The sequence below is a fragment of the Geospiza fortis genome, unplaced genomic scaffold (genome assembly GCF_000277835.1).
Source record: "Geospiza fortis unplaced genomic scaffold, GeoFor_1.0 scaffold88, whole genome shotgun sequence".
In the NCBI taxonomy this organism is placed as follows: Eukaryota; Metazoa; Chordata; class Aves; order Passeriformes; family Thraupidae; genus Geospiza; species Geospiza fortis.
The window spans coordinates 476,264-502,999 of record NW_005054434.1 but is presented as its reverse complement, the minus strand read 5'-3'; the positions used below and the strand labels follow the sequence as shown (position 1 = coordinate 502,999).

Below are 26,736 nucleotides of genomic sequence, written 5' to 3'. Positions count from 1 at the left end.
CACACACATTTTGTGTGCAGATATATATTTAAGACAGCCAGGAGCAAAACAAGGTTTATAGGAAGACTTTTGGGTGGCAAAATATATAAGAAATTTGCTGAAGATGCAAACCAGGCACTATCCTGCCTGGACTACTTATTCCAAGGCATGGATTACTTTCCTCACCATCCTTTCATGAGCTAAATTGCTTTGTAAATTTGCAGTAACGATATTCATGTTTTTTTATTACTATGAAAGACTATTCTCAGGAATACACATTCCCTAGAACAGAGCACTTCAACACATGTAGAAGCAAATTATTTATATTAGGGCTGTTTGCTTACAGAAACTTCTTCAGAACCCAACTACTTGCAGGCAGAAAGATTCCAAAGAGGTGTTTAAATTATATCCTTATGTGACTAACTAACTGTGCCTACACTAAGAATACTGAAACAACCTCAAAAGAAAGAGCCTCTGGGAAAAATAGGATGGCAGGGAGTGGATTTCTCACCTAGCAAGGGGCCCTAAAGTAAAAGAACACACTTAAAATTAGGCCATGAACCAGAAGCTGTGCCACAGTACGCTAGGCACGATTCCTGAAGGAAGAGTTGGGTACCTTCAATTTACACAGCACTTACAAAACAAAACAAAAAAGCAGAGTTAATGTTTCTATCTCCATCTGGTGTTCTCCTCCTTTTCTAATAAGCTACAAATACACACAGCAGAGGACCTGGCTGAGGGCACTCAGCATTTTCGCCTCTCTAACCTGCCCAGCTGTCACAATGCTTTTTTTGGACCTGATCACTCTGCTTATAGTTTCACATTCCTCAACAGAAACTCCACACCAACAACATTCATCAGGGAAAACTGCCATTTGAGTCAACATTGGGAAGAATACTGGCCTTCAAGCCCAAAGCTGTATGAATATTGAGAAACAACACCAAGTACATAACAAACAAGTAACTGTCACAGAAGTGCATTCAAATATCTTGAGCAGAGTTTGCTCTTTTTTTTGAGGCACCCTATTAGTTGATACTTTGCAATACTAAAAACCAAACTAGTTTAAGCTGATGGTGGCAGAAACAAGCTCCACTGAGCAGCCAATTTTAAATATTATGTTTATTCACTTCATATTTCAATGTAGTTACAATGGAATACCAAGCAAATTGCTTGAACTCTGCAAACTTCAGTTGACAGAGTTGTTTCTGGGTTGTCAAACTGTACACTTTTGTGTCATTCTGTATTTTTCCTCCAGAAGATGAGAATAAATATTATCATGACAATTTAAAAAGCAATAAAATGATAGTATATTTGCCATGTTTTGCCATGTCAACTTTATTGGAATTCCATTTTGGCTTCTAAGAACTTAAGTAAACAGATTAAGAACTCCACAAGCACTACTACCCTCCAGCATATTCTAAAGATTAAAAAATTAAAGTCTGCTAAGTAAGGCTAATTCATGTCAAAGCTTTTAGATTTCTAATAGTATCATGAGTTACTGGTGGGTAAGGGAGTAGAAAGAGTAAGCTCCTTAAGAATGTTATGCCCATCTGTGAGTGCCATCTGTCAAAGAAATCCTGCAAGAAGAGGCTAACAAGGAATCCAGAATATGCCCAGCTGTTGCACTGTAAATTACTACCTATGCTCAAAAACCTTAACACGTAGTTCTAGGCAGATAAATGTTTTCTTTCCTTTTGATTCTCATTTTAGATATGCAGTCTCTGCTCTTTGCTTTTCTGTACAACCACACACAGTCCCTGAAATTGCTCAGGGCATTGAAAAATTCTGAGTAAACCAAACATAAACTGAGGACTTGTACTGGTTCTGATAAGAACAGTCAAAAAACATTTTACATATTCAGTTTTTTTTTTTAATCCACTGCTGATACAGAAAGCAATTCACAGAAGAGTGTTCACTCAGAAGCCTTCTGGACAATCTAAAAAATTTGTAATATATATTCTTATATATGTCTCTCTTCATATATATGTATGTATATCTGTAAAAGGCACACCCACATGAATTTTAATTATCAGGGATATTTATAAGTGCCCTGAGCTTAAGCAAGTTATTAGTTGCAAACCACTAGAAAATTTCTGGGACTGATCAAGAAACAAACTAACCTGCTGGGTCCATACTGCACCCCACAGCAACTCTTCCTTAGCCTTTTTCTATCTTTCTCCAGGAAAAATACACAGATAAAAATGCACTGAGAATTATGGGAGGTGAGGGAAAAGGAGGTCTGTGCAGAAATGAGTTCTGAGATCACTTAATGCTTTTTGTTTTTCCAAAAGAAGGATATACAGTCTTAATATGAGGCTGATCTTATCTCTCCCCCATACATTTATTTGATCAGCAATAAAAAACTATTAAAAATGCATTAAAGGGAGCGGGAGAAACACAGAAAAAAAGTGGAACATATTTTAAGGACATATAAAATATTCAGGAATAGAGAGCACATTACAAAAATTTAAATGAATTGTTTGTTGTTCCTGAGTTATGTGGGAAACAGAACAAAGGTAAGATGCAAAGCTGCAAGTAAACCCTGGAGACTAAAAAAAAATAGTTTACAAGGAGAAGAAAACCAATGCCACTCCAAGGGAACAAATATCTGCATCAAATACCTGCCATAGCTCTTGCAATATGTGAGGAAGCACTGCTATATCCTCTATGTTTTACATGTTTTACTGCTCTTCTCCCAAGCTAGTAGGGCTTTAGATTTCATCTATTTTTTGAAAGACTGCCCAGCAGAAGAAGAATGTTTCTGAAAACAACACTACTCCACAGCCATTTTAATGTGTTGCATGGAACCTTTGCTTTCTTCGTCCTTTGCCCAATAAAGGTTTATTCAGCAGTTACACAGATACTTGGGATTCCTCTTTTTTTTTAATGCAAGTCAGTATTGTCAGAATATCTAGCACTCTCCAAGAAAAAAAGGGGAGGTGGAGGGAAAGAACAAAAACAACAACAACAAAAAAGTATAGCTTTTCCAAATCTGCTTTCTACTTAACTGTGCCCTAAATTAACAGTATAGAGGTTAAATGCTAATAGCAAAGAAGATTCCCTCCCAGTGAGTAAGTAAAAAGTAGAACAGTGAGGAGCAAAGAACCTAGTACTCCTGAAATAATAAAACTAAATTTAGGACAATCTCTCTTGCTTCCCCTCAGCTTGAACATGTTCTTTACTGTATTGCAAATATGGCATCATATTTATTATCTCTTGGTTATCAAAAAAAACCCCAAAACAACCCAAAACCCCCAAAACAAAAAACAAACCTGTGTTGAAGGAATTCTATCCACAAGCTGTTAAACACAGCAGAAGATACTGCTATTGAACACAAGAAATGCAAAGTGACTGTTTTTAGGGACAGAGAAAAGGAGAGTAAAAGCCCCTATATATGTGCTATGGAAGGAAGAAAATTTGTCTTTCACTGGAAATGTAAATTATTTCATGGTATTATTCATGTCAACTACCAATCTGACCAATGCTGGTATAGGCTGAATCCAAGCCTTGCTGGAGGTAGCAAGAAAGAGTGAGTTCCTTACAGGAGTGTACACAGGCAAGGCTGTATGCTGACAAGAAACAAGCAACAGGACTGCACCATCTCCTGTATGCTATTATTCCACAGCCAGGAGAGAAATCACATCATGACCCTCTCATGAAATCCTCCAGAGGGAGGACAGCCCATAGGGTGGAAGAACTCAGCAGTGCAAGGAGCTGAAGAGGGACATAAATGGCTCTGAATCCATGAGGAAAGCAGAAATAAAGAAACATAAGAATCCTCTCACCTCTGTCATGATGTGATTTTTTTTAATTTGCTGAATCACTCAGGACTCCAAAAAATTTTTTTTAAAGAGTGAGAAGTAAACATTGTGCCTTGTTGCCCAGTTCAGAGTCGTGGTGGGAAGGCAGCCCCAAAGCATCAGGCCGCAGTGGCCACGCTGGGCACATCCAAACACAACCAACCTTCCCAAAACCTCAGTACAGAGGGGCAGGGCACAGAGTCACTTCTGTCAGAAACCCTACCCTGACTGCTAAAGGAAGATATATTGTACACTATTATTTGGCATTAGCTTTTTGTTTGTGTTAAGCTAATTTCATGTGTAATTGTAGAGCTTTGTTTCTGACCATGTCCAGGGGGACCACAAGGTGAATTAGGAGACTCTCCAGAAGACTCCTCTGTGCCCAATACTTCTTAAAAGAGGTTTTTTCTTTAATTTTTCTGTTTTGGGACAAGAAAGGGTGTTTTCCTTTTTGACACTAAAATTACATTCAAAATAACAGATTTCTGGCCTATATAATGAGGGTTTGGATTTTCATTTTGTCAGAGGTTCTTTTACCCTGTCTGGTTTTCAGACTGAGAGAATTTCAGTGGGAATTCTGTAAGGAACGGAGGTTCTGATCTTTCATCTGACCATGGGATGCCAAGCAAGATGTTACAGTCTGGGAATTTTTTCTCCTCACAAAGACCAGCTCTTTGACCCTTCTTTGCTGTAGAGTATAAACAAGAATGGAAAGGACAGAAAACAGTGAACAGCAGGATGAGAAGATGTGCTTCAAATTCCTAGCCTGCCTGTTGATTATTTAATAACAGCCAATATTTTTTCTGTTGCGCCCTTTTACATTTGATGTTCATACAAAAGCCATTAACTGCAGAAAGGAGGAGTTTGTCAGAGAGAGGAGTTTTGAGCCTTGAAAATGCTGAAAAGCAGCACCTTGTGCAGACAGCAGAAGGGGAGGGTGGTAAGAGCCAGCTGATGCTCAGGCAAGAGTCAAGTTTGCCGAAGCACCCAGGTGAACCACAAGCCTGCATCTCAGAGATGACTATGGAAAGTGATTCCAGTTTTTTTCATTTTTAGTCCTATCACTGAATGCAACAACAGAATTCATATCAAGAAGATACAATGACAGAACATATAGCAGGAAACTACACATGCCACAGCACTGCTGATTTTTTTATTAGAGTTTAAGGATATGACTGAGATGTCTCAATTACATGTGTTGTATTAAAGAGAGAATCAAATGGAGAACTGCAGCTAGTGAATGAAAACTGTGGCTGAATTCACAATTTTAAAAGAAAGTCAGAGAATACTATCCTAGAACAAACAATTATTTAGGAATATTCAAAAGTACAACACACACACCCATCCCTCAAGCTCTCAGAAGTCACTCCTATATTCCTCTTCCTTTGTTTCTCTCTCCTTCATGCTTATTTTCTGTCTGGTCTCCTCACCATTTAAATTGCTGGTCCCTTGGAGGATCAAAGCTGCTATTTTGAGTCACTTAACCTACAGTTAATCTCATTGTTGCTTGCCTGTTTAAGTGGAATTAGCTGGCCCTGGTGCACCTAATGGTTAACAAGGAATCTGACAGTTTTGGCTGTGTGTAATGTTACAGAAAGTGCACTTCAGAACCTGCATAATGAGCAGTTTTAGCTAGTTTTGCCATTACTACTTAGAGAATTAAGGGATATGTGACTTGATTAATTAATCATTCTTGTCTAGCTGAGATTCAAGCTTTTTTTTTCTTTCTGGAAAACAAATGGAAAGCAAAATTTTTAAAGCAAGGAACAGCAATTTCTGACTTAAATTTATAGATGCAAGCAGACCTGTTGCATCTATAAATGATTTATTAATATGATACATAGACAGAGTTAACAAAAAACTTCCTTTGGACATGTGTTACAGTTGATCTGCATCAGGAAAAGTCTGAACAAAAAAACCCTCTAGTTTTACTTGTTTGAAATTTATTCAGAAATGTAAAATCAAAGATCTTGGTGCCTGTGCCTCATCTCCAACCAGGCAACCCTTTTCTAAACTCACCACCAGCCAAATGGCTTTTAGCAGAGGGTTTATTTTAAAAAATGGAGACTTTTTTCCACCATTCTTCCACAATTCTTATGAACATTATCAACACCATTACCAAAGCATTATAAGAAAACAATGCTTCCTGAGTAAGCAATTTACCCACATGCCTAACACTATTCTTTTTCACATGCTCAAAGACAGGTTCCTATTCTGTGTTGAAACATCAGAAAGCAATGGCCCCTACTTAAATACCAAATTTTTAGTGCTCAATTTGAGATGACCTGTTCTAATTAGCTCATAGAATACCAGGCTGGAAAGGACCACAAGGATCATCTGCTCCGACCCTCCTTGGCAAAAAGCACAGTGAAGATAAGACAGCCCCACACCCTGCAAAACTGACAGCCAACTCAACGCTGGCTCTTTTCATAAACATGGCACTACTTAAAATGTCTACATAAATTGTCTTCTTTCTTCTCATGGCTCTGGAACCACGAAGCATATAAAATTATATAACAGTGGTTAAGTACTGCCTGCCCAGAACTGAGATTTGAATGCCACAAATGTTCACTGCAATAAAATCGTGGTTCAAAAAGATCTATTAGACTAGAAATGTACCAAAACAGTAACATACAGAAGATAAGGCATTAGGAGTTCTTCTACTTAATATGTTATGCTAATGTAATTACCAATTTCAGTAAGATTATTACTGGTGCTATTTCAATGTTGTACAAACTAGTACCTCACCATCAGCTACTTTCAGGCAAGAATTCTCATTGCCATAAAACAAATTAAGACAAAGCCTGTAGTATGAATCCCACACTAGCATGTGTATCTCAACCATTTCACACACGAGCTGCATTTTTACCTTAAATGTACACTTGCTTTTCAGTAATGCTGCAATGTCTTCAAGCAGACCAGTTACAGAGAATTTCAATCATAACACAACTCAAGAACTACATCAGGATTGTGTCAAAATTTCAACAGGATACCAGAAACTGCTCCAATCCAGTTCAAGATGCTCTGTTTTCATGTGGGAACAGGAATTTCCTGATATTCTCAGAACAATTCTATTATTTCATCACTCCAGAGCAGCAGGATTAGAAGATCCTTTTGATGCTGCCAATAATATTCCATACACATGTTACTCTGCACTGATCTGGTACTAGGGAACTGAGAGGCAATAATAGAGACAAAACAAGTTTCTGAAATGCTTATTGATCTGAATCACACAAGCACAGCCAAAACATTACACAACATTTCCTAACCCACATAAATCAGCAACTGCAACGTGAAGACGCTTGATGCTAAAGTAAAAATCTAGATTTTTCTTTCCCCCCCTACATGATATCCTCAAAAAAGCTCCAGTGTGTTAAAGGTTATGCATTAGTTCTCCCAAGACACTTTAAGATACACACATTCAAGTTAGTGCACACTGGTGGAAAGAAGACAAAAACATTGAGACAGGCAAAGTTTTGGCAGGCACAAGCACAGAAAGGTTCTGGCAATATGTTCATAAGGTAAGTAGGAAAATCAGCAATCTGTTTTGCATTCATGTAGTGTAGTTACTGGCAGAGTACAGAAGTTACTAAACAATAAAAAAAATATGGGACAGAAATTTTTAATTTTGGTATATTCCCAGAAAAAGCAGGAAAATGATGGAACAAAGAGAATGGGAGAACAGGATTATCTTGCCAGGGAAGCTGCACTGAGCAGCTCCTGTGTTTGTGTTTCTAATGAAGTTGGCATAATTCTCAATTACAGACTCTTTTAATTTATCATAGACTGCTACGGTCAAACATCATCATTTATTACAAACCAGTTTTTTAATTCAAATTAAATCTGTGAGAAGGCCTGCAAAGGTCTGGTTTTGAATGAGATACCACAACACAAAAATATTGCATTACCTTCCATGACATCCTCAGAGCTCAGATTATGATTTTTTTGGCAAGAGACAAGTTAATCCCTCTTACAATATTCAATTGGCAATCATGATGTTTTACATTTCAGCATTCACAGCTCTCCTAAGCATTTGATTGTCAAAAGCAACCATGATATTAGTACTACAGACTCTCAGACAGTATTTTCAGAAACTATGATTTTAAAGAAACAAGGTAAGCAAAAGCTGACTCAATGTTTAAGTAGTGACTTGACAGTAATTTCTTTTTGAGTCCATTGACAAGTGCTGTCACTGTAAATCACACTTTCCTTACTTAGATTTTCTACCATTTTTTGGATTCTATATTCTTAAAAGAAACACCAGTTTTGTGATACAGATGAGCAGGAAGAGAATGTTATTTGGAGCTGTTGCAATAATCAGGCAGAAAACATGTGGACTATACTGACACTAAACAACTTTCACTTCCTGAAACATGATGTGTAATACTTAGAATGATTACAAAGAATCCCACATTATGCCATGCAAACACTGGGAGCAAAATCTGAATTCCTTTGTGTGCACAATTTACCAGAATCAGGTAATTTTTGTCACAGCATTATGGATTGAGACACAATTCCATATTAAAAAATTTAATTTTTCTCAAATGAGAGAACGTGTCACTGAAAGAACAAATGACAGTACTAGGAAATGTATTGATAATGGACTGGCCAAAGGCGAGATGACTGCATAGTGTTGAAAGAAGTAATAAAATCAGAGGGAGATTATTACTGCTGATCCTCTGAGATCAGTTTTGAAACTGATTTAGCATTTTAGCTTTAAAACCAAGCATAAAAATAAATGCACACTCATAAAATGCGTAGATACCACAAAGCTGAAAAGCAGCAGTAACAGCAGGGAAGACTGGAATACCACACATACAGAAATGACTGAACTGAAGACTATAATAACAGAAATCAGATTACACTTAACAGTGTAAAATGCAAATACATTCCTGGTGAGTGTAACAGCAGAAACTTCTCTTATACACCAAGAGCTTATCAATTGTAAGTGATAGAGAAGGAACCCTGTACACCAAATAATTATTTTACATCTGTACCTTTACAGTGTGATGGAACCATGGCTCTTGGTTTTGCTGGGAGAAATATTCTAGCAGAGTGAGAAATACTGCAGCTAGAACACAAGTTCCTTCCAAAATTTCACCTCATATAATATTTACAATCCTTGGCATTAAAATTTTATCAAGTTGTCTGACAACTCAAAGATTAAACAAGAACTTGAAGAATGACCATACTCAACATTGTCATGAAACGCTAATTCAAAAGTTTTTATCTGTAAAAGAAATCCCTAAAATTTTGACTTTTATATAAAGAAACTCCAATCAGGCTGCCTAATATGCCAAAATGTAACTCTTGCTCTGAGAGTATGAAATGAAACCAAAACCAAATAGTCATAGGGGTACAGAAATTTAGCTCTTTCTCATCACTACCAAACTCTTTAAAGTTAAGATGCACACATAAAGAAACATATTCTCCAGTTATTATTTCTAGTTTGCAACACTGTCCCCTGATCAAAACCAGTCTTTGAAATACAGCACATGTGGATTTCTTATTTTACCTTATGTATTGCAGTTCCCAAACCTACTTGCCTTTTTGGAAGTATTCAATATCTTGGGAGCTCCACTTACTCTCAGCTGTAGCTTGGCTGTTACTACCCCCACAATGCCAGAGTCAAAATCACCCTGAACTCAAACTCCACAGCTCTACTGCTCTGCCATGAAAACATGCCCACCACACAAAATCACACACCGTGTTTATTTTTCACTCTGCCTGTGCTCCACTTTCTTCACACATTAAATGAGGACATGATAAGCTATCTTGTAATTCCCAGAGTGTGTAAAACTCCAATATACCTAAATGGGATGCCCAGCTGACCCTATTCACCAATTCACTGTCAAGAATTACTGTGAGACAACTTTCAGCTCTTGCTTGTTTGGTTTTGCAAAGCTTTGTAAAGCTCTCATGGCTTCTGCTTATCACTGTGTCTGTGTGGCCCTCTGTAAAGTCCCCTCTTTTGAGTCACTGAGCCAGCCCTGAAAATGCAGCTGCCCAAAGATTTTGGTGCACCAGATTAATCAGTATGGAAGTAGCCCTGGTAACAATTTATCTTTGGTTAATTAAAAATACTGCAGCATATAGACAAGGAAGCATACTAAAAATGAAGCATGCTTGTATAAATATAACATAACAAAATATTTATATTAAAAATTAGCTTTAAATCAGCTTATGATGTCTCTGGCATCTGAGGAGGATTGTGAGCATTTGCCTTTTTCAGAAGATCACTCCCCTAGAGATCAAAACTGTACTTTCATCCTTTAACATAGGAATATTTTAATTTTTTTTAAAGCAAATCTTGCCAAAAAACAATAGCTCAATTAATAGATAAGCCCCTATCATGCTTAAATCGCCACAAAAAAGATTATAATTTGAGGGAAATAATATGAAAACAATACATTAATTCTTACAAAAGAGAAATCAGGGAAAAGAGTAGAAATATATCCTAAAATCTCTCATCCTATATGGCATTCATAATGTGTTTGGGCAGGTTCAAGCTGTAACAGAATCTTTATTCCAACCAAAAGGCAAGGAAACATGAGGCAATAAGCCAGACCAGGCTTGAAGCATATGTCTACATTTTCTCTACCATGTCATACAGCAGCAGACATATAAGTAGTTCAGTATGTGTTTTTTGCTTTTGTTGTTGCTAGAAAACAAACAAACCATATTGACAGGCATGAACCAAATACAATAAGCTCTGTGACATTGGCATAAAACTCCTGACAGGAACAGACTAAGGAAGGAACTGTAGCCAGAGGCTACAAAGGAAGAAATGCACTTGGTCTAAATGTATCCCAGTATATCCAGTACTTGCTGTAGCTTGGCAGGAAAACGTCTCAGAAAATTAAAAATAATTAGAAAAATAATGACTGTATACTGTTTGCTCAAACACACTAAAATTACACTTATTAAGAATAAAGTGTTATTGGAAAAGCCTTTGTATTCAAACTGCATATGTAAAAAATCATTTCCTTTTGACATAAAGCAAAAGGCACAATGCTTGCTTCATAAAAAAAGCAAATATTTCTTTTTAAAAGTATCTTGGAAAGGAACTTAGGGCTTGAATTTTCAGCTCTTAAACTTAAGCAGAACTCTAAAGAAGCTGCACTCACATAAAAGTAAATTCCTCTCTGTGCTAGTTCAATTTCCTATATGAAGAAGACATAACTTTGCTAATATTGTATCAGATCTGATTTTAGTCCCTCCTCCCTTTTCTTCCCTTCTCCTCTAAGCCACTGTTTTCTCTTGGTACCTTTCTAATGCCCTTTTCCAGGACTTCACACACTGTATCTGATTAAGAATTCCTGAGTTACAGTGGCAGCAATATCACAGCTTCCTGCTGCAGGAGGAAATGCTAAAGGCTGCCCCCCAATAGCTAATAAAGAAAAACTGAACAGCACAAACATCACAGCACCTGAGTCAATAAAGATTTTAATGCAACTTTTCAGATAAAGTTCCACAAGGTCTTGCTGCCCTGACCTCAACCATGGAACCTTCCACAACTGAACCAAGCCTGACCTCATGCAAGCATCTGCTTGGTAAGCAGTATTCTAATTTGCAGGATGTTAAGTGACCTGCTTTTTTCACATTTAAGAAGTTAAAAGCCAGCAGTATTTTGCTGTTGTTAAAAAGGAACACAAGCTAGGCTCCTCTATCAATGCAACAACAGCTCTTCTGGAAATGCAAGAAAGAAATGTTTACTGAAGAACAGTTTCAATGCAGACAGGGTTATTTGGGCTAATATTTCCTTAATGGTCCTTCCAGGAATGAGATTCTTGCCCTGACATCTAATGATAATAAGATATCTTGCAAGGTTATCTTAATTTACTGTGAAAAAATGGAAGTACAACATTTAGTGACTGAGGCAACAGCCATTCAACTCAGAAATTCAAACATCAAATTTCTACTTGTCAGATCTGAAAGTTCACCTACTTAAAATAGTTTCACTCCAAATTTACCAGATATTCACTGGGAAGAATGCTCTAGCAAGAAATCAGGTTTTAAAACTCTTCTTATAATACATTGAAGCATGTCAGTGTTACAGTTTTATATGAACACTGCAGGAATATCTGATTCTAAAGCAAAGTTATTATTGCTTATTTATGCAATGACAAATCTACACGACATTCAGAGTCAGCTAATGATAATGAATTTGTTCAGTGCAGCTTCTAATCTTATGTTATCAAATAATATAAACTCAATTGTATTTCAAATTCCAAGGGGTTTGCTACAAAATACTAAAAAGGAAGCAAAGGGCACATAAAATAAAGGCATTTCAAGAAGGAACTTGAGGAACACACAAGGTATTAATTAATAAAAAATTGAAGACCCTACAAAACAAGGCCCTTATAAAATAAATACTGTGTTCACAAAGAGACAATGAAATGGAAGGTCTGCAGAAGACAAAACATGAGACAGATAGTTTCCTTTCCATATAACAAAAAACTTGAGAATAATGAAGACTATCACACAACTACTTCGTTTCTGCCTGCATCATTCTGAACTTGATAAAGAACAACAAAATCACTGAAAGTTAATTACCACCTCTATCTTGTTCACCAAATACACAGCTAATTACACCCTCAGAACCACAGTCATTGAGACAAAAAAATTCAGAAATAAGGAAAATGTTTGTTTCCTACTTTGATGATGTTGATTTTGGATATCACAGAAAGTAGTAGGAAAAAGTATTTCCAGGTCTGAAATAATCAGAAGAGAATGAGGGCAAATTTATAGCTCAACTTACATAAAACCAGCTTTCAAATGGGAATGTTTTGTCCTCAAAAGAAGTTATTAAATTCTGTGAGCACCTCTGACTTCATTAAACATTGAGACAGATCTCATATCAGAGCTATGACTGTTCTAATGTGGACATTTCTTCTGTGAACACCAAAGAAGTCAAATCAATCTTTATGCCAGAGGCAGCAGGAGCTCTTGGAAAGTTCCGTCACATTCAGCATCCTCTGAATGTTGTTTTAAACATTATTACTTGGAAGGGAAGACCACAGGTTTTTCTATAGAAAACTTCAGGCATTAATCATTTTCTCCTTAAGAGTTAAAAAGGACCCTTTCCAATCAAACTCTATTTCTTGTCTCTCTCTTTCACTTCCACTTTTAGGAGGGTTTAAACATTTCTGCTTTATGACAACCACAACCATTTCCTACCTAAGGGGGATTACACACCATCTGGCCGAGTGCTCACATCCACCTGCCTTTCAAGCAATCACACCCAGAAGGTGCACAAATTGACATGAATAAGTAGAAACTCTTCATCTACACACTCCTCCTTTTCCTGAGTTTCCTTTCTAGTAGAGGAGAACTACTACCAGCTGAAGGACATGTAGGGATTCAGAAGGAAAGGAGGGATGCAGTCCTTGTGCTGCCAGCCTTCCTCAGCTGACAATAATCAACAACCTCCTCTGTTAGGAGGTCAACCATTAAAGGGGAAGGTTTTACTGTAAGCTGAAGGTATAATACATTTATGATACAACAGAGGGGGTTTTTCATGCCCCCTCTTTAAAACCACATCTCCAGATATCCCAAGTACCACTCAAGGGGTGTGAAACAGGCACAATGTAACGAACAATGTTTTTATTTGAAAGGTAGCTTAAAGCAACTTCCTACTATTCTCTGTAAGATTGAAAAATTGACCCAGGTTAGTTAAAATGTAAAATTACTTCTAACTTGGCCTGGTGTCCCTGTTCAGCACCCTGCACAGTGCCACAAGCCTTTGTTTCAGCAGGGAAGAAGGAATGCCTGGAGCTTGGGGAGAGAGGAACAATGGGAGAAAAAAGGTCCAAAGATAGATTTGTAAAGACACCTCTGCTGAAAGGAGTACTCAAGGCTACTGTCGCTTAAGGGGCTGGATTGAGGGTTTTTAAACTCCTTCTGCCTGAATAACACAGAATATACATATAGGTCTATACCCACTACACAGCTTTCACTCAAATTAGCACTCCCATGAGACACTCCAAGAAACCATTTGCCTTCTCCGTGATGTACAGCCAGTGTGATCCGCTGGCTCTTGGCACTCCAAGCATCTGTGGGCCTTTTATTTCAAAATGCTTCTAGGTCACAACAGGCTCCTTTGGAAATGCTACCAATGAATTGTAGTCAAACAGCATTAACCTCACCCAGCCCTCAGTGCAGGGCAGGTGCCACCCTGAGGGCACACTTTAGAGCAGCTGCCAGCGTTTGGACCATCCGAGGTCACAGGGCAGAATGAAGGCTCAGAGAACCTTTGTATCCCAGTCCCTCTTCAGTGGAAAAATGGAGCAGAAACAGCTCACAGAGCTCTCCTACCTTTGTCACAGAATACCTTCTAAGGAAGCAAGGGCTTACCAAACACTCACTAAAATAACTTTCTGTCCTGCAGTTTTCTATGTAAAACTAAACCATGCCACACTTCAAAGCAATACATTTTCAGCAACTATCAAAATAATCCGATGTTATTTTTTCCTTATTTTTCTAGCCCTGTTTCCTTCACTCTCAGCACTTTGTAAGGACATCTTCATGTGTGTATTCCACATTATGTCTGTTGCAAAGTTTGGTAAACACTTAAAATACGACGTTGCTTTCTTTCAAACCCACAATGAGGGCTCACTTTACCAAAGGCCAGAGCGCTTGGCTCATCCTTATGCCAACTCAACTCAGACACACCACGCAATGCAGCTGACTCCCAAGATGGGCCTTCCACCCCTAAATTTTCCACTTAAGCAAATTAATGATCAGTAAAGATGGGATACACCCAGAAGACAGAAAACCACTTATTCAGCAAGTCAAAAATGGATACGCTGGCACTGAAACTTATAGTTGAAAGTGAAATGCATCCTACAAAGGATACCAGATTTCAGCTGCCTGCCGACAGTAAATATTTCAGGGATGTCCCTAAGATGATTTCTACTGAGGACAAATAGTACCTTCTTCTTAAAAGCAAAGAGTCTGGCTTGATAGGGAATAGACAGTTCTTTTATGCCTCTAATGGATTTATTCCCTTACGTTCAGTATTTCTCAGAAAGGATGTCACTTCCTCAGAGAATTCTGCTGCTCTACATTTTAAGAACTCAAATGTTCCAGTGAAGCTCAGCTGAAATTTTAGAAGCTGATAGAGAAAATCGAAAGAGAAGAATAAGAAAAGGTATCTGGTGGTTTAGAATGCTAAAATCCTTCCAACTAAAAGACAGCAGCAACCAGAAATGCAGAAGCACCCTGATGGAGCTAACTGTAATTATACATACTTTCTGGAAGTGGGTGTGTTTATGCTTTGCATGCCTATCTTTTCACATGCAAAAGACAACACCTGACATGTGTGTAACTTAAAGAGTTTGCCCTGTAGTCTTAACTATCCTCCCATAAACTTAACCAACAAAAATAGCAATTAACACAGGTGTTTCATAATCTTCCCAAAATATTTTCTTAGTAAGAAGTTACCTAAGGATTGTTTTATCATTCAATAGAAAAAGACGACTGTTTAATGTGGGTGTGTGCCAATATATGAAAACTATTTTAAATGAATATTTTTGCAGTGGTCTGGAGGATCATGAGCCTAAATGTCGAGCACTCCCTCGATTCAAATTGTCTCTGCCCTGAATCACTGTGCAGCCCTGCACAGAATAAAGAGGTGGAGGAAAGAATGTCAAGACAAAAATTATTTAAGCACATAAACACTTATAATTCTGTAATATTCAAGAAGCTGTAATGTCCCAAATTGAATTTAGGGCAGAGATAGACTTAGAGGCTGCCTCTGAAGACATCACAAAAGGCACCAGCAGAGACAGTGCAGGGGTGTGCAAAGCCACCAGTGGCACACTGAGTGTGCCCAGGATGAGCTCCTCTCCAGAGGGCATCTTCTGCAATTCTCTGGAAAATTTTCCTCCCATGGCAGCCAGGCCTTCTCCAATCTTTTTTTTTTATTCCAAAGAATTTAGGCAAAACCTAAGAATTTCTACTTTACATAAAACTGAGAGAAAACCTGGTTCACCAATAAAATCATAAAGGTGTTGCAGAAAAACCAATTTTTGTGTGTTTGAGGTAACACAACATGCGTAAAGAAAGTGTAGCTACTCAGCTTAAGCTGAGAAGAGTTTTACTGCAGTCCACATCTGGATAATTGATAATGCATATATAATGCAAATATAAGCTTTTAACACATGCCACGAAGAATTAAGTAACAACACAATCTTGAAACTAAAATTAACATTAATGCATGTAGAGACTTTTTCCAGAGGGGGGAGGGGAAAGAAAAACAAAAGAAAGGTGTTAAAAATACATAAAAATAAAAGACAAATTGCAGAACACTGACACAAGACAATACTTAACCTTGGCCTAAAAGCAAGCATCACTTCATTGGTACAAATTATAGTTGAAGATATCAGGGTTAGGTATAAGCTCCCCAACAAAGTTTTGCATTTGTGAGAGATAAAAATATGCACTTTCTTTCTCATTTTGAACAGCTGCACATATATTTAACTTAGATGAAGTTTCCTTTCTAAAGCTAGCCTTAAGCTGTCAACATGACTTGGTAGTGCCAGTGCTAGTGAATTCATACAACAGCAAAAGCTAAGATCCTAAAGAAAAGGCCATTTTGGTTACATTCTGAGCCATCATTTAGCTACCAGGTAAAATACCACAAGATTCGTTCACAGAAATTAGTTAGTCAGAAATGAAAAATCATCCAAGATTTCTGTTCTGATTGATACTATCTCAAAAATATTGGATCACATATTTGTTGAAACTATAAAGAGGACACAACCTGAGAAAACATTAGGAATACCCTAAAAATGGTAGTATTGATGCTATATTTAGCTAGCAACTTTTCTTTTTCTTAATTTCATTAGGTATCAGGAGATAGCTTCAAAAACACCATATAATTTATCTGCACAATTTTACTAATACCTAGATTTTGATCTCCTCACTATAAATTCATCCTACAATCCCACAATGCTAGTGCAGAAAGAGCATTCAAATTTGGAACTGAAAGCCTGAAATACAGTAATAAGTAATCCTGAGGTTGTTTGTACTTGACATTTCAGAATCTTGGCCAATGTACTTTAGGAAAGGAAAGTGTCTTGCATTTTCAGACTTTAGAGTGGTTGCACACAAACAGCCACTGCAATCAGCATCACTCCCAAACAAAACTAATTGACAACTAAAAAGAGACTGATGCTAGAAAGGCACAAGAGGAGTGACATACTTCAAAGAAAAAAACAGAAATTTCATTTTTATAAAGTACAAAAACATCCACAGAAAGCCAGAAAATTATCATTGGAGTATACCACTGTGAATAGTTAATGTGAAAATCTATCCTGAAAGAACTGGGGCACTAAAAGGAAACAAAACAAAGCAATCTGCTATCTTACTGTGTGAACAGAACCTTGACCAAAACACGCCTAAAGCACAGTTTCTAGTTCAGTAGCAACAACCCAGATGAAATCCTGATGCACACTGGCAATTCATCTGAAAAACCACTACTGCAGCTGCTACATTAATCCAGCTTTTAGCACTATTTCCTCCTTCTTCTTCTACATCCTTTGCTGTGTGCAAGGCACTCCCAAAAAAGGATGTGGCCACCATGGTTAAGCCTTCAGGAAAAGAGCATTAGTGGCATTCAGATGATGTGTTTTCTTTTCCTTTCTTTTGCTTTACCCATTGAAAACATCCTAATAAAACTAACAGTGAAACAGGTCTCATTTCAAAGGCTGATCATTTAACATATACTCAAGTGCTCTTTACATTTTTAATCTTGCCAAACATGCCTTTATAAACAGGCATTGCATTACAGCAGTACTAATGATAAAATGCCAAAGTGGCATTTAGAACTTTATGAATGTGAAGCTCACTGGCAAAGCCACAAATTAAACAATAAAAGACTGAGAATGCATAGGGCCCCCCCTTTTTTTTTGGTTAAAAATTCATATGAATAAATATGCAAGCATAATAATTAGCACATTGTTTTCAACTGCAATGCAACTCTTTTCATCCCAAATTTTACACCAGCACCTACTTCAACATTTCCTCTACTGTTTGAAGATGGAAACATCACATCTGTTGCACATTACAAACTAACAGTACTCAATTACAAAGATTTTGATCTGTTTGGACAAAAAGGTAGGAGTAATCTGGTCTTCTGCAAAGAGTTACTACTCCATATCCAGACTTACTGGGTAAAAGACCTTACAAGAGTAAACAGTGTATCACCAATTTACCCACAAACACATTTTAAGAATTAGAACAAAATTAAATTGAATGCAAAAACCTTTTCCATCAGATCCTAGGCAAAAAACAAAACAAAACAAAGGCAGAAAACACATAGTTCAAATCTTCAGTACTCAAGGAAAGTACTCCAGGTTTTTCCATGCAACATTATCACACAAAGCTGTCTTCAGCAGGTAGACACAGTTCTTCAGCAAAACTAGCAGACTTCAAACTATTCCAGAAGAGTGATTTGCAGTTTAGCACCACCCCACCCACAGCTCCCTCATGAGAAGCCAGAATGCCAAAGGAAATAAAACACAGCCCAGTAGCACACCAAAACCAACCATAATGTACCTTTTGGACAAAAAGAACACCCTAAAACCACCCCCACTTTGCCCCCCTGCCACATTTTTGCAGTGAAGCAGCCAAGTGGGAACAGTAAAAGAAGGCATGGTTAGTACAGACTCTAATTAAGGGCCATAGATGGATGTATCAGACGAGCTCATTCTGCCAACTTAATGATTCAGCTTAAAGAACTGGGAGTTTTCCTCCTGACTTCTGTCAAGAGTCAAGTACATCTGTTGAGTGCATTTGAAGATTCTGCCTCTTGTAAGATAACCTTTTCCTCTGCACACAAGAATTACCATTGAGTTCAGCAGAGAATGATCACAGAAAAGATAAGGCTAGTTTTGTGGAAGAATCAAACTTGGTCTCCAAAAAAGCAAGACACAAATGACAATATTTTCCTGTGAACCAAGTGTATATATATATACACATATATATATATAAACCAAGGTAAAGGTAAGATATATATCTATATATACACACACACATCTATCTATATCTATATATACACATCTATCTATATCTATATATACACACACACACATATATCTATATATATACCAAGGTAAAGGTAAGTACCACAATTTAAGTACTTCTATTAATTTAGCTGTCCTCACTTGATTTTAAAGACAACACCCTTAAGTCTACAAGAAAATGCTGAAAAAATATTCAAAAAGCTGACAGTGGTGTGTTTTCAGCTTTGGTATAAATCAAATAGATTAATGAAGAAACAGAATTTGACCTTTCAATAAACCTATTCGAAGTTGATCACACTCCACAAAGAGGCTTGCAGTTTTGCTTTTATAAATTATGGATCATTAACTCAAACACACCAGTGTGCAAGGTTCATGAGATGCATGTGGAGGCTCATTCAGGTCTCTGACCAGATGTACAAGCTTATTAACAGCTCCAATAACCACAACACATGGAGAGATTGGTTCTAACACAGCAAACACTTGTTACCCACTTAAAATCTTCTAACAGGAACTAGTTTCACTCCATCAAGTAACTCTCCATAACTCCAACAGGAATTTGGAGCTCCAATGACTTACCTGTGAACATAATGCAACTGATGAACTGAATCGATGGCTATCACCATTTCAGCCAAATAAAAACGAGCCATATCTTCAGGGAGTCTGTCCTCAAACTTGCTGAGCAATGTAAGCAGGTCTCCTCCAACATAGTAATCCATAACCAGGTACTATGGAGTGGGAACAGTAAGAGAACAGAGTGAGGGGGGGAAAAAAAATCACAATTTATTGAGTGAATAAAAGACTAAATATTCATTGAAGCATAAAAACTAATTCACTGCAAAAATTATTATGGATATAAAAAAAAACTAACTGAGATGCTTAGGTGCTCTGAAAACAGCAGTCACTTCAGCTGCAGTTTAGCATTTAGCCTACTTGAATAATTTTCATATTTATACCTCCCCAAGTATAGTAAGCCTCATGACAAAATAGTATTAACTTCATCCACAGTCCCATCACCAAACACGAAATATTTAGATCCTCTGGACTCCCTTATGAAAACAATTCCCTTTGTTAGAAAGCTAAAGGAGTAAAGGTTTTAAGTACAGACCTATAAAAATGAAACAAGTGTGTAAATTTGTAATCTCATTTATGTTGCCCTAATTTCCAAGCTTTCCCTTCCCTTTCTTCCTACCACCTTCTTTTCCCATTAAATTACTCTTTTCCCATTAAATTCCCATAAATTACTTTGGAGAGCAAAGTTTTTAGCTTATTTAGAGGGGTATTTCTGATCTAAGGACTATTTAGATTAAGGCAAAGTCTGAGAGACTTCCAGTGACCCACAGCATAATTCCAGAAACTGTTGACATTACACATGATACAGGACCTGGCAACATAAAATGCAACATGTCACCTTCTCTAATTGAAAGGATGGAGAAAAATATTGATTTCTCAAATATTAATGAAACATAAAACTTGCCAGCCATAAAAGTGGATGCAAAGACTTCAAAGAAATCAGAGCCTTTCTGCATTTTACTGTATTTACAGAATAAAATGCCACTTCTTTTAGCAACATAGTTAACGTTACTGGAAAAAGTGAAACTTAAGTGTGAAATTCAGGATTAATATATTTTAGCTTAGTTTAGTTTGTTTTTAATTATGAAACCGTGCCTGAAAGGTTAAATGGGGGAAAGAAAAAAATTCAAATTAATTATAGCTAAAAAACCTAATTATTAACATTCTAATTTAACACACACTGCTAAAACATTACTTTCAAGCATCATTGTGGACAGGTTAGTTAGAATCACAGAATATTCTGAGCTGGAAGGGACCCACAAGGATTACCAAAGTTCAGCTCTTGGCCCTTTTCACAGGATAGCTTCAAGACTCAAATCACACCCCTGAGAATGAATTTCCACTAGACTCTGTGAAAGTCTTTAGTTAGAGCTCCAGTCTGTTTCCAGGAAGGCAGCCTATCTGCATTTGAAGCAGTGACTCTTAAGAAGACCATAAATAATAAAAAATATTGAAAATGTAATAATCAATACCCCAATTTGTTTCTTCAAAATTCTGAAAACACACCCTAAAGGGACTATTTATATTAGTTGCCCTTACATGTTTGCCTTTCCCATTTTCAGAAAAAGACACTAAAATATGAATAAAAAAATCTGCAAAATTATGCCAGCTCTAGGGAAGTAGAGGGGCAGGCAGAAATCTTACACCTGTTTCTTTCCCCTCATATCTTCCATAACAATAAAGGCGATGAACAAAGATTTTAACAGCTTGATACAGAAAAACCTGGGCATCCTCACTGATTCCAAGTGCATAAGAAAGTACAAAAGGCATTTCCACAAGATTTTAAATGTGTTGATAGTCAAATTTTCATCTGTTGCTTTGTGACAGGAATAATGAACTTCTTAAATTATGCTCACAATCCTTATGGAAGATAAGTATCTTCTATTCAGTGGTGCTCCTGCACTCCTTCAGGAGCAAGATTGATTGTATAAATTTCTTGTGTTTTACAGTTTTAGAAAATGCATTAAGCCTTTGGAACTTCAGATACTGATTACTAAGTGATGCATTGCACAGACATCTCCAAGAGCTGAATTTATTGCTTTGAATGTATATTGAAAAAAAAACTCTTCAGATTCTCCTAAATGATGTGGGATCTCTGCACTCATTCTTCAGCACTGAGAACTTCTGCAACTCAGCTACTGGATATAGCAAAATAATGGAATTTTGGCTCTTAAAACAGAGGATTGTGCACCTCCTCCTAAATTTGCAAGAGCAACATAGTAGCCTAACAACACAGAAACCTTCAACTCCTTCAATATGCCAACACTTAAACTGCAACTCAGGGTTAAGTTGTGCAAATGAATTTAAATACATGTGCAGGAATTATAGATAAATCTAAAAATGAAATTTTACATTAAAAAATTCTGTCAAATATCCAGTGTCAAATATCCATGTTCATATAAAAAATAGGGGTTTTTTTAAGCTTTAAAAATACCTTCTAAATAATAATAGAAATATTTTCTAAATGTACACAACCATCCAGATCTATTCCAGCCTCAAGTACTTCTCAAAATACTATACCACAGCACCATCTTTCCAAGAGAAAGAAAAAGCATAGATTTATGAACTCTAAATTCTAGTAGCCGGTGGAGGCCTAACACAGGCATTTAATCCCAAAATCACAGATTCATTCTGAATGGAAGGGACCTCTTCAGACCTCATCTGCTCAAGTAGGGCCAGCTAGAAAAGGCTGATGATGACTGTCTCCAGCTGGGGTTTGAGGATCTCCCAATAAAGAAGGGATTTCTTGTGTTCTGATGAAATTCCATGGATTTCAGGTTGTACCCACTGGCTCCTGTCCTCCCACCAGGCACCACTGTGAGGAATCCAGCTCCCTTGTCTCAATTCCCTCCTCCTGGTGTTTACACACATTGATGATAACCCCCCTCTCCATCCTACATTTATTTGGGGTGAATAATCCCAGCTCTCCTCACAGGAAGGATGCCCCTTCCTGTCTCAACCATCTTTCTGGCCTCACAACAGACTTGCTCCAGTAGTTCCATCTCTCTTTTGCCCTGGGGAGCTCAGACCTGGACACAGCACTTCAGGTGCAGGGCTGAGCAGAGAGGAAGGACCTCCCCTGACCTGCTGGCAACACTTTTCCTTGAGCCCAGAGCACTCCTGGCCTATTTTATTGTGAGAGTGCATTGCTGCCTCATGGCTAAGCTTGTTATCCACCAGGACCTCAAGTAAAGCTGCTTTCCAATCACCTGGCCCCTGCATGTACTTGGCTGCTCTTATTATACAGCCTAGATGCAGGGCATTGCCTTTCCCTTTGCTGAAATTCATGAGATTTCTCTCTCTCCAGTTCGCTGAGGTGCATCTCAAGGCAAGCAACAGTCACTGCACAACCACATCTACTGCTCAATCTACACAGATTATTTTTTAAAGGCCACTGGTGTTACACACAATTTCAATAAAAAGCATATGGAGAACTAGTGATGATACAAACTCTCAGTATCTCTTATATTTTGCTCAGCAGGCTGCAGAACTAGCTCCTGTCAGCAGACTATCAAAGATGAAGAACAGAACCTGCTCTGTGCTTAGTGAAAGCAAGGAAACTGGCAGGAATAAAATTCTAGCAGGCTGTTCTGGAATATATATTTTCCTTGAAATGCTCTTAATGATAAGATCAGAATTACACAATACATGAGATTATTTTTACTGTCCACATTAACAAAGCAGGAAGCTGGCTAGGAGGTATTTACACCAACAGTTAGACTAACAAATGCAGAGCCCCATTTCCATAAAAATCTACCAAAATCCATGGATCCCCAGGCATCTGAATCGACAGAAGAAAGTGCAATATAATGGCAAAAACCACTACAGGTCTGCAAGAGTTCCCTGTATAGCACTTTTTGTATTGGACAGACTGGGAGGAAAAAACGACTGTGGCTGTACAGTAGATTAAAAAAAAATATTAGAATTGCTAATGATAGAGAATCCAAAGCACAGGGCAATAAAACCCAAATAATCAAAAGCCATCAATGCAAAGTCATTTACTTTTTCAGGTATAAATCCTACCGAAACTGTATCACAATGAAAACATTTTTAAAGTGGGATTTTATAGAAAATTGGCCACTTTTCCACATATTAGTTTCTTTTTGAGAGTCAGTCAAAATACTCAAAAATTAAATAACATAAAAGAGACATTTTAATCTACAACTACAGCTTCCAACTCTTATTTATGAGCATTTAGAGGCATTTTCCTGCTTTATTGTTTTGTGACAGCTTACTGAGTTTAAGTGCTCAAAATAGTAAGTTCTTTCAAAACAGGTCTACTCCCAATTTCTCTCTGTAAAACAATAATCAGCATGGTTAATCATGAAAAGTTAAAATAGAAAATCTATGTTAGTAAGTGCACTTTCAATTTTACGAATCCAATTAAACTGGAATGACAAATTATAAGAAAGAATATGCAGACAGACCAAAGTTTATCAACAAATGCGAAGTGGTTTAGAAAACAAACCTGCCTTCCTGAGGTATTTATAGCAAAACTTTCAAAGTTTCTCACCAATCTCCACCCTTCAGAATTTTAAGGAAAAATCACAGATCCTCACATGGTCTGTACGGTCCAGAACACAAAATTAACAAATAAACTATTTTTCTGTTTCAAACCACAACCAAGACTCTGCATTTCCACATAGATATATATATATATAAAAATATAAATATATAAAAGCAACACTCACTAAATAGTTTTCATCCTGGAATGCATAATGTAATGTTGTGATCCACTGGTTATCTCCATTCACTAACACATCTCTCTCTTCTCGAAAACAGGCTGTCTGAAGGGGAGAAAAATAATTATAGGCTTTAGGTAAAATGTATAAAGAAAAACATTTAGCAAGTTGACTGTGTTTTGACATTATATTTGGGGGGGGGGAAATCAAAACTGCCTCTCAGTTAAAAATAAATAGTGTAATAAATAACACTATCCAAATATGACAAAATCTAAAAAGAAATAGATATGATAAGAGACCATCTTCCTCAAATTTAAGCAGAAAGTTGTACTTTCTCAGTACTGTTAAGTAAGGCAAAGGGATAAATAAGCTGCTGCTTCCCATCATCTGAATGTCAAAATCTTGATGTATCAATAATGACAGGATAGCAATGTATGATTAAGAAAAACAATCAATAATGGCATTAGATAACTGTAACTGCTCTAGGAGTCAAGAGAGCTGGAATCTGTAGTCTTGTGTTGCTGTTTTATCTCATCATGATGTTAGCCTAGTTTTACACTTGAGTTCTCACACACAGTTATTTTCACGTGAAAGTAGCTGCCAATAACTCCATGTAGTCATCACTTGATAACCATTAACCACTTTCCCCACACCCCTTGCTCAGGGAAAAGCAGGGAGAAGCAAATATTGCTCTTGCCAGGTATAAGCTGTTGATCAGACATCCCAAGAGGTTTCCCCTCTATACACTGGAAAGAAAAACAGGAGGCAAGAGGTGCCTTCATATCAAGTGGAACAGAGGAGGAACAAGAACTGCCACCAAATGTTTTAATTGTGGGACACAGGTTTGTACGAAACAGGAGAAGGTAAAATGTGAAGAAAATAACTAACTGCAAAGCAGCAAGGCATTTAATCCAATGAAGATCCTGCAACTTACCCTGAGTAGTACAAAAAAAATACCTCAGCAGAAACAACTTTGCAGAGTAACAGACAAAAATGACCAAACAGATGAAAAAGCCAAAAAGAAACTATAGCAAAGAAATCCCATAAACATTTTGAAGGGAGTGAGTTCTGAAGTGAATATCACAAGAAAACAAAAAGTACCAAATAACAAAGCCAACACACAATTTTGTTCAGAAAAAAAGAGATCGAAACAATAGTGCAAAGGAAAGAATAATATTGTACAGGCTGTTTAGAAGGCAGATGGAGAGTTTGAGAAAAACACAGACCATATTTTATTCCAGCACACTCTGCTCTTCACAAAGATGTTTCATCATTTTGAACCCTGGTCTGTCTCTTCCATCTCCGAGACAGCTAAGTTTAAAGGAAATTCAAGCCTTTGCTTTTTATTTTTTCAGTTTGATTTCCAAATCCAATAGGAAAATAGCAGACTTCTGGCATGGCTTTTGCTCGCTGTGAGATTTGGAAAGTGAAGAATGAAAAGTGAAGTATCATTTGAGATTGAGATATGCACAAGAATACATGGAGCAAAAACAGAGCAGCAAGTAACTCCTTCCTCCAAGCAAATAAACCATCACAAGTCCTTTTTTTGGTGAATACAGTGAGTAAGAACTATGCAGACCAGGAAAAATTAAGATGACATACTTGAATCACTGCACAATGCAGGAGATAAATCAGTGAAATTTGAGAAAATAGCAAGACATACTTCAAACAAATACCTTCAAAGATTATTGAATGAAAAATACACTTGGGGTAGGAGAATGAGCATGGATCATCTTCAGAAGGAAGAAAAGCTGTTTGATGCTTCAGCTTGATTTTTTTCCTTCCTTGTTTGTAAACTCTTCACATATTTCAGAGAGAAATAGCTATGAACACTTGTTTTCAGAAGGATAAATAACAGGTAGTTTCTCTACTTGTTATGACACACCTAATAGGATTGGTTACTAGAGAGTTTATATAATTCCACTTGGTTTTGCCATGATTTGACAAAAGACTGTGCATTCCTTGAGCACTCCAGACACCCACCTCTGGGCAGCATGCCTAGAGCTGAAGCAACAGCTACTACCACAGCAGATCACAGCTAAGAGTTGAAGTGGCAAAAAAAAAAAAAAATCCAGCAACAGCAAAAAGAGACAGTAGCAGTGGTTCTTTTAATTACTGTAACATGGCTCAATCAGGCTTTTTTTGAATGAAGCCTTTCTTGTGCCTTCCATAATTCCAGTATTACATTTCATCTTCCCTAGGCAGTCTCCTTGAACTGCTAGCAGAGACCTCCAGCGGTCATCTGATCCAACTCTGCCACAGCAAAGCCAACCCAGTGCCGTGGTCGTATCTCTCCTGTTATCATGGCCTTCAAGCAGCAAAGAATTTGACCTGCTCTGCAGTTGGGTGCTCATGTCCTCACAGCTCAGAGTCAGCATCTCCTGGGGATGCTGACTGCTTCCATGGTGCCTGGTATTTGTCCTGGTCTCTCCTGAGCCCCATCTGGCACCAGCATGGCACACGTGTTACTCTAAGTGACTGTCAGCGCTCAGGGTAACAGGTCTGGGGGTGTCACAGCAAGATGTCACACACTTCCAGGTACTCCTTGTATCAGTAACATTCCCAGCTCTACATCCCATCTCAACACTGGCATGTATTTGGAAAATTTATCCTCTGTTATTATACAAAAAAAGAACATTGACTTTGCAACCTGAGTAATTTTACAGTAACGAAGTT

General features: G+C 37.4%; 1 protein-coding gene across 4 annotated transcripts in view; it reads right to left on the bottom strand.

Annotated features, from left to right (window-relative positions):
- Nucleotides 1-26,736, bottom strand: part of CDC42BPA (CDC42 binding protein kinase alpha) — a 179,124-nt gene that overhangs the window by 86,813 nt on the left and 65,575 nt on the right. For all 4 annotated transcript variants that reach the window (XM_031061941.1, XM_031061938.1, XM_031061939.1 and 1 more), the window contains exons 4-5: nucleotides 24,070-24,165; nucleotides 19,385-19,533 (exon numbers count right to left, since the gene is read on the bottom strand). In XM_031061941.1, the coding sequence (XP_030917801.1) occupies nucleotides 19,385-19,533; nucleotides 24,070-24,165 (245 nt within the window). The remainder of the gene's footprint in view (nucleotides 1-19,384; nucleotides 19,534-24,069; nucleotides 24,166-26,736) is intronic.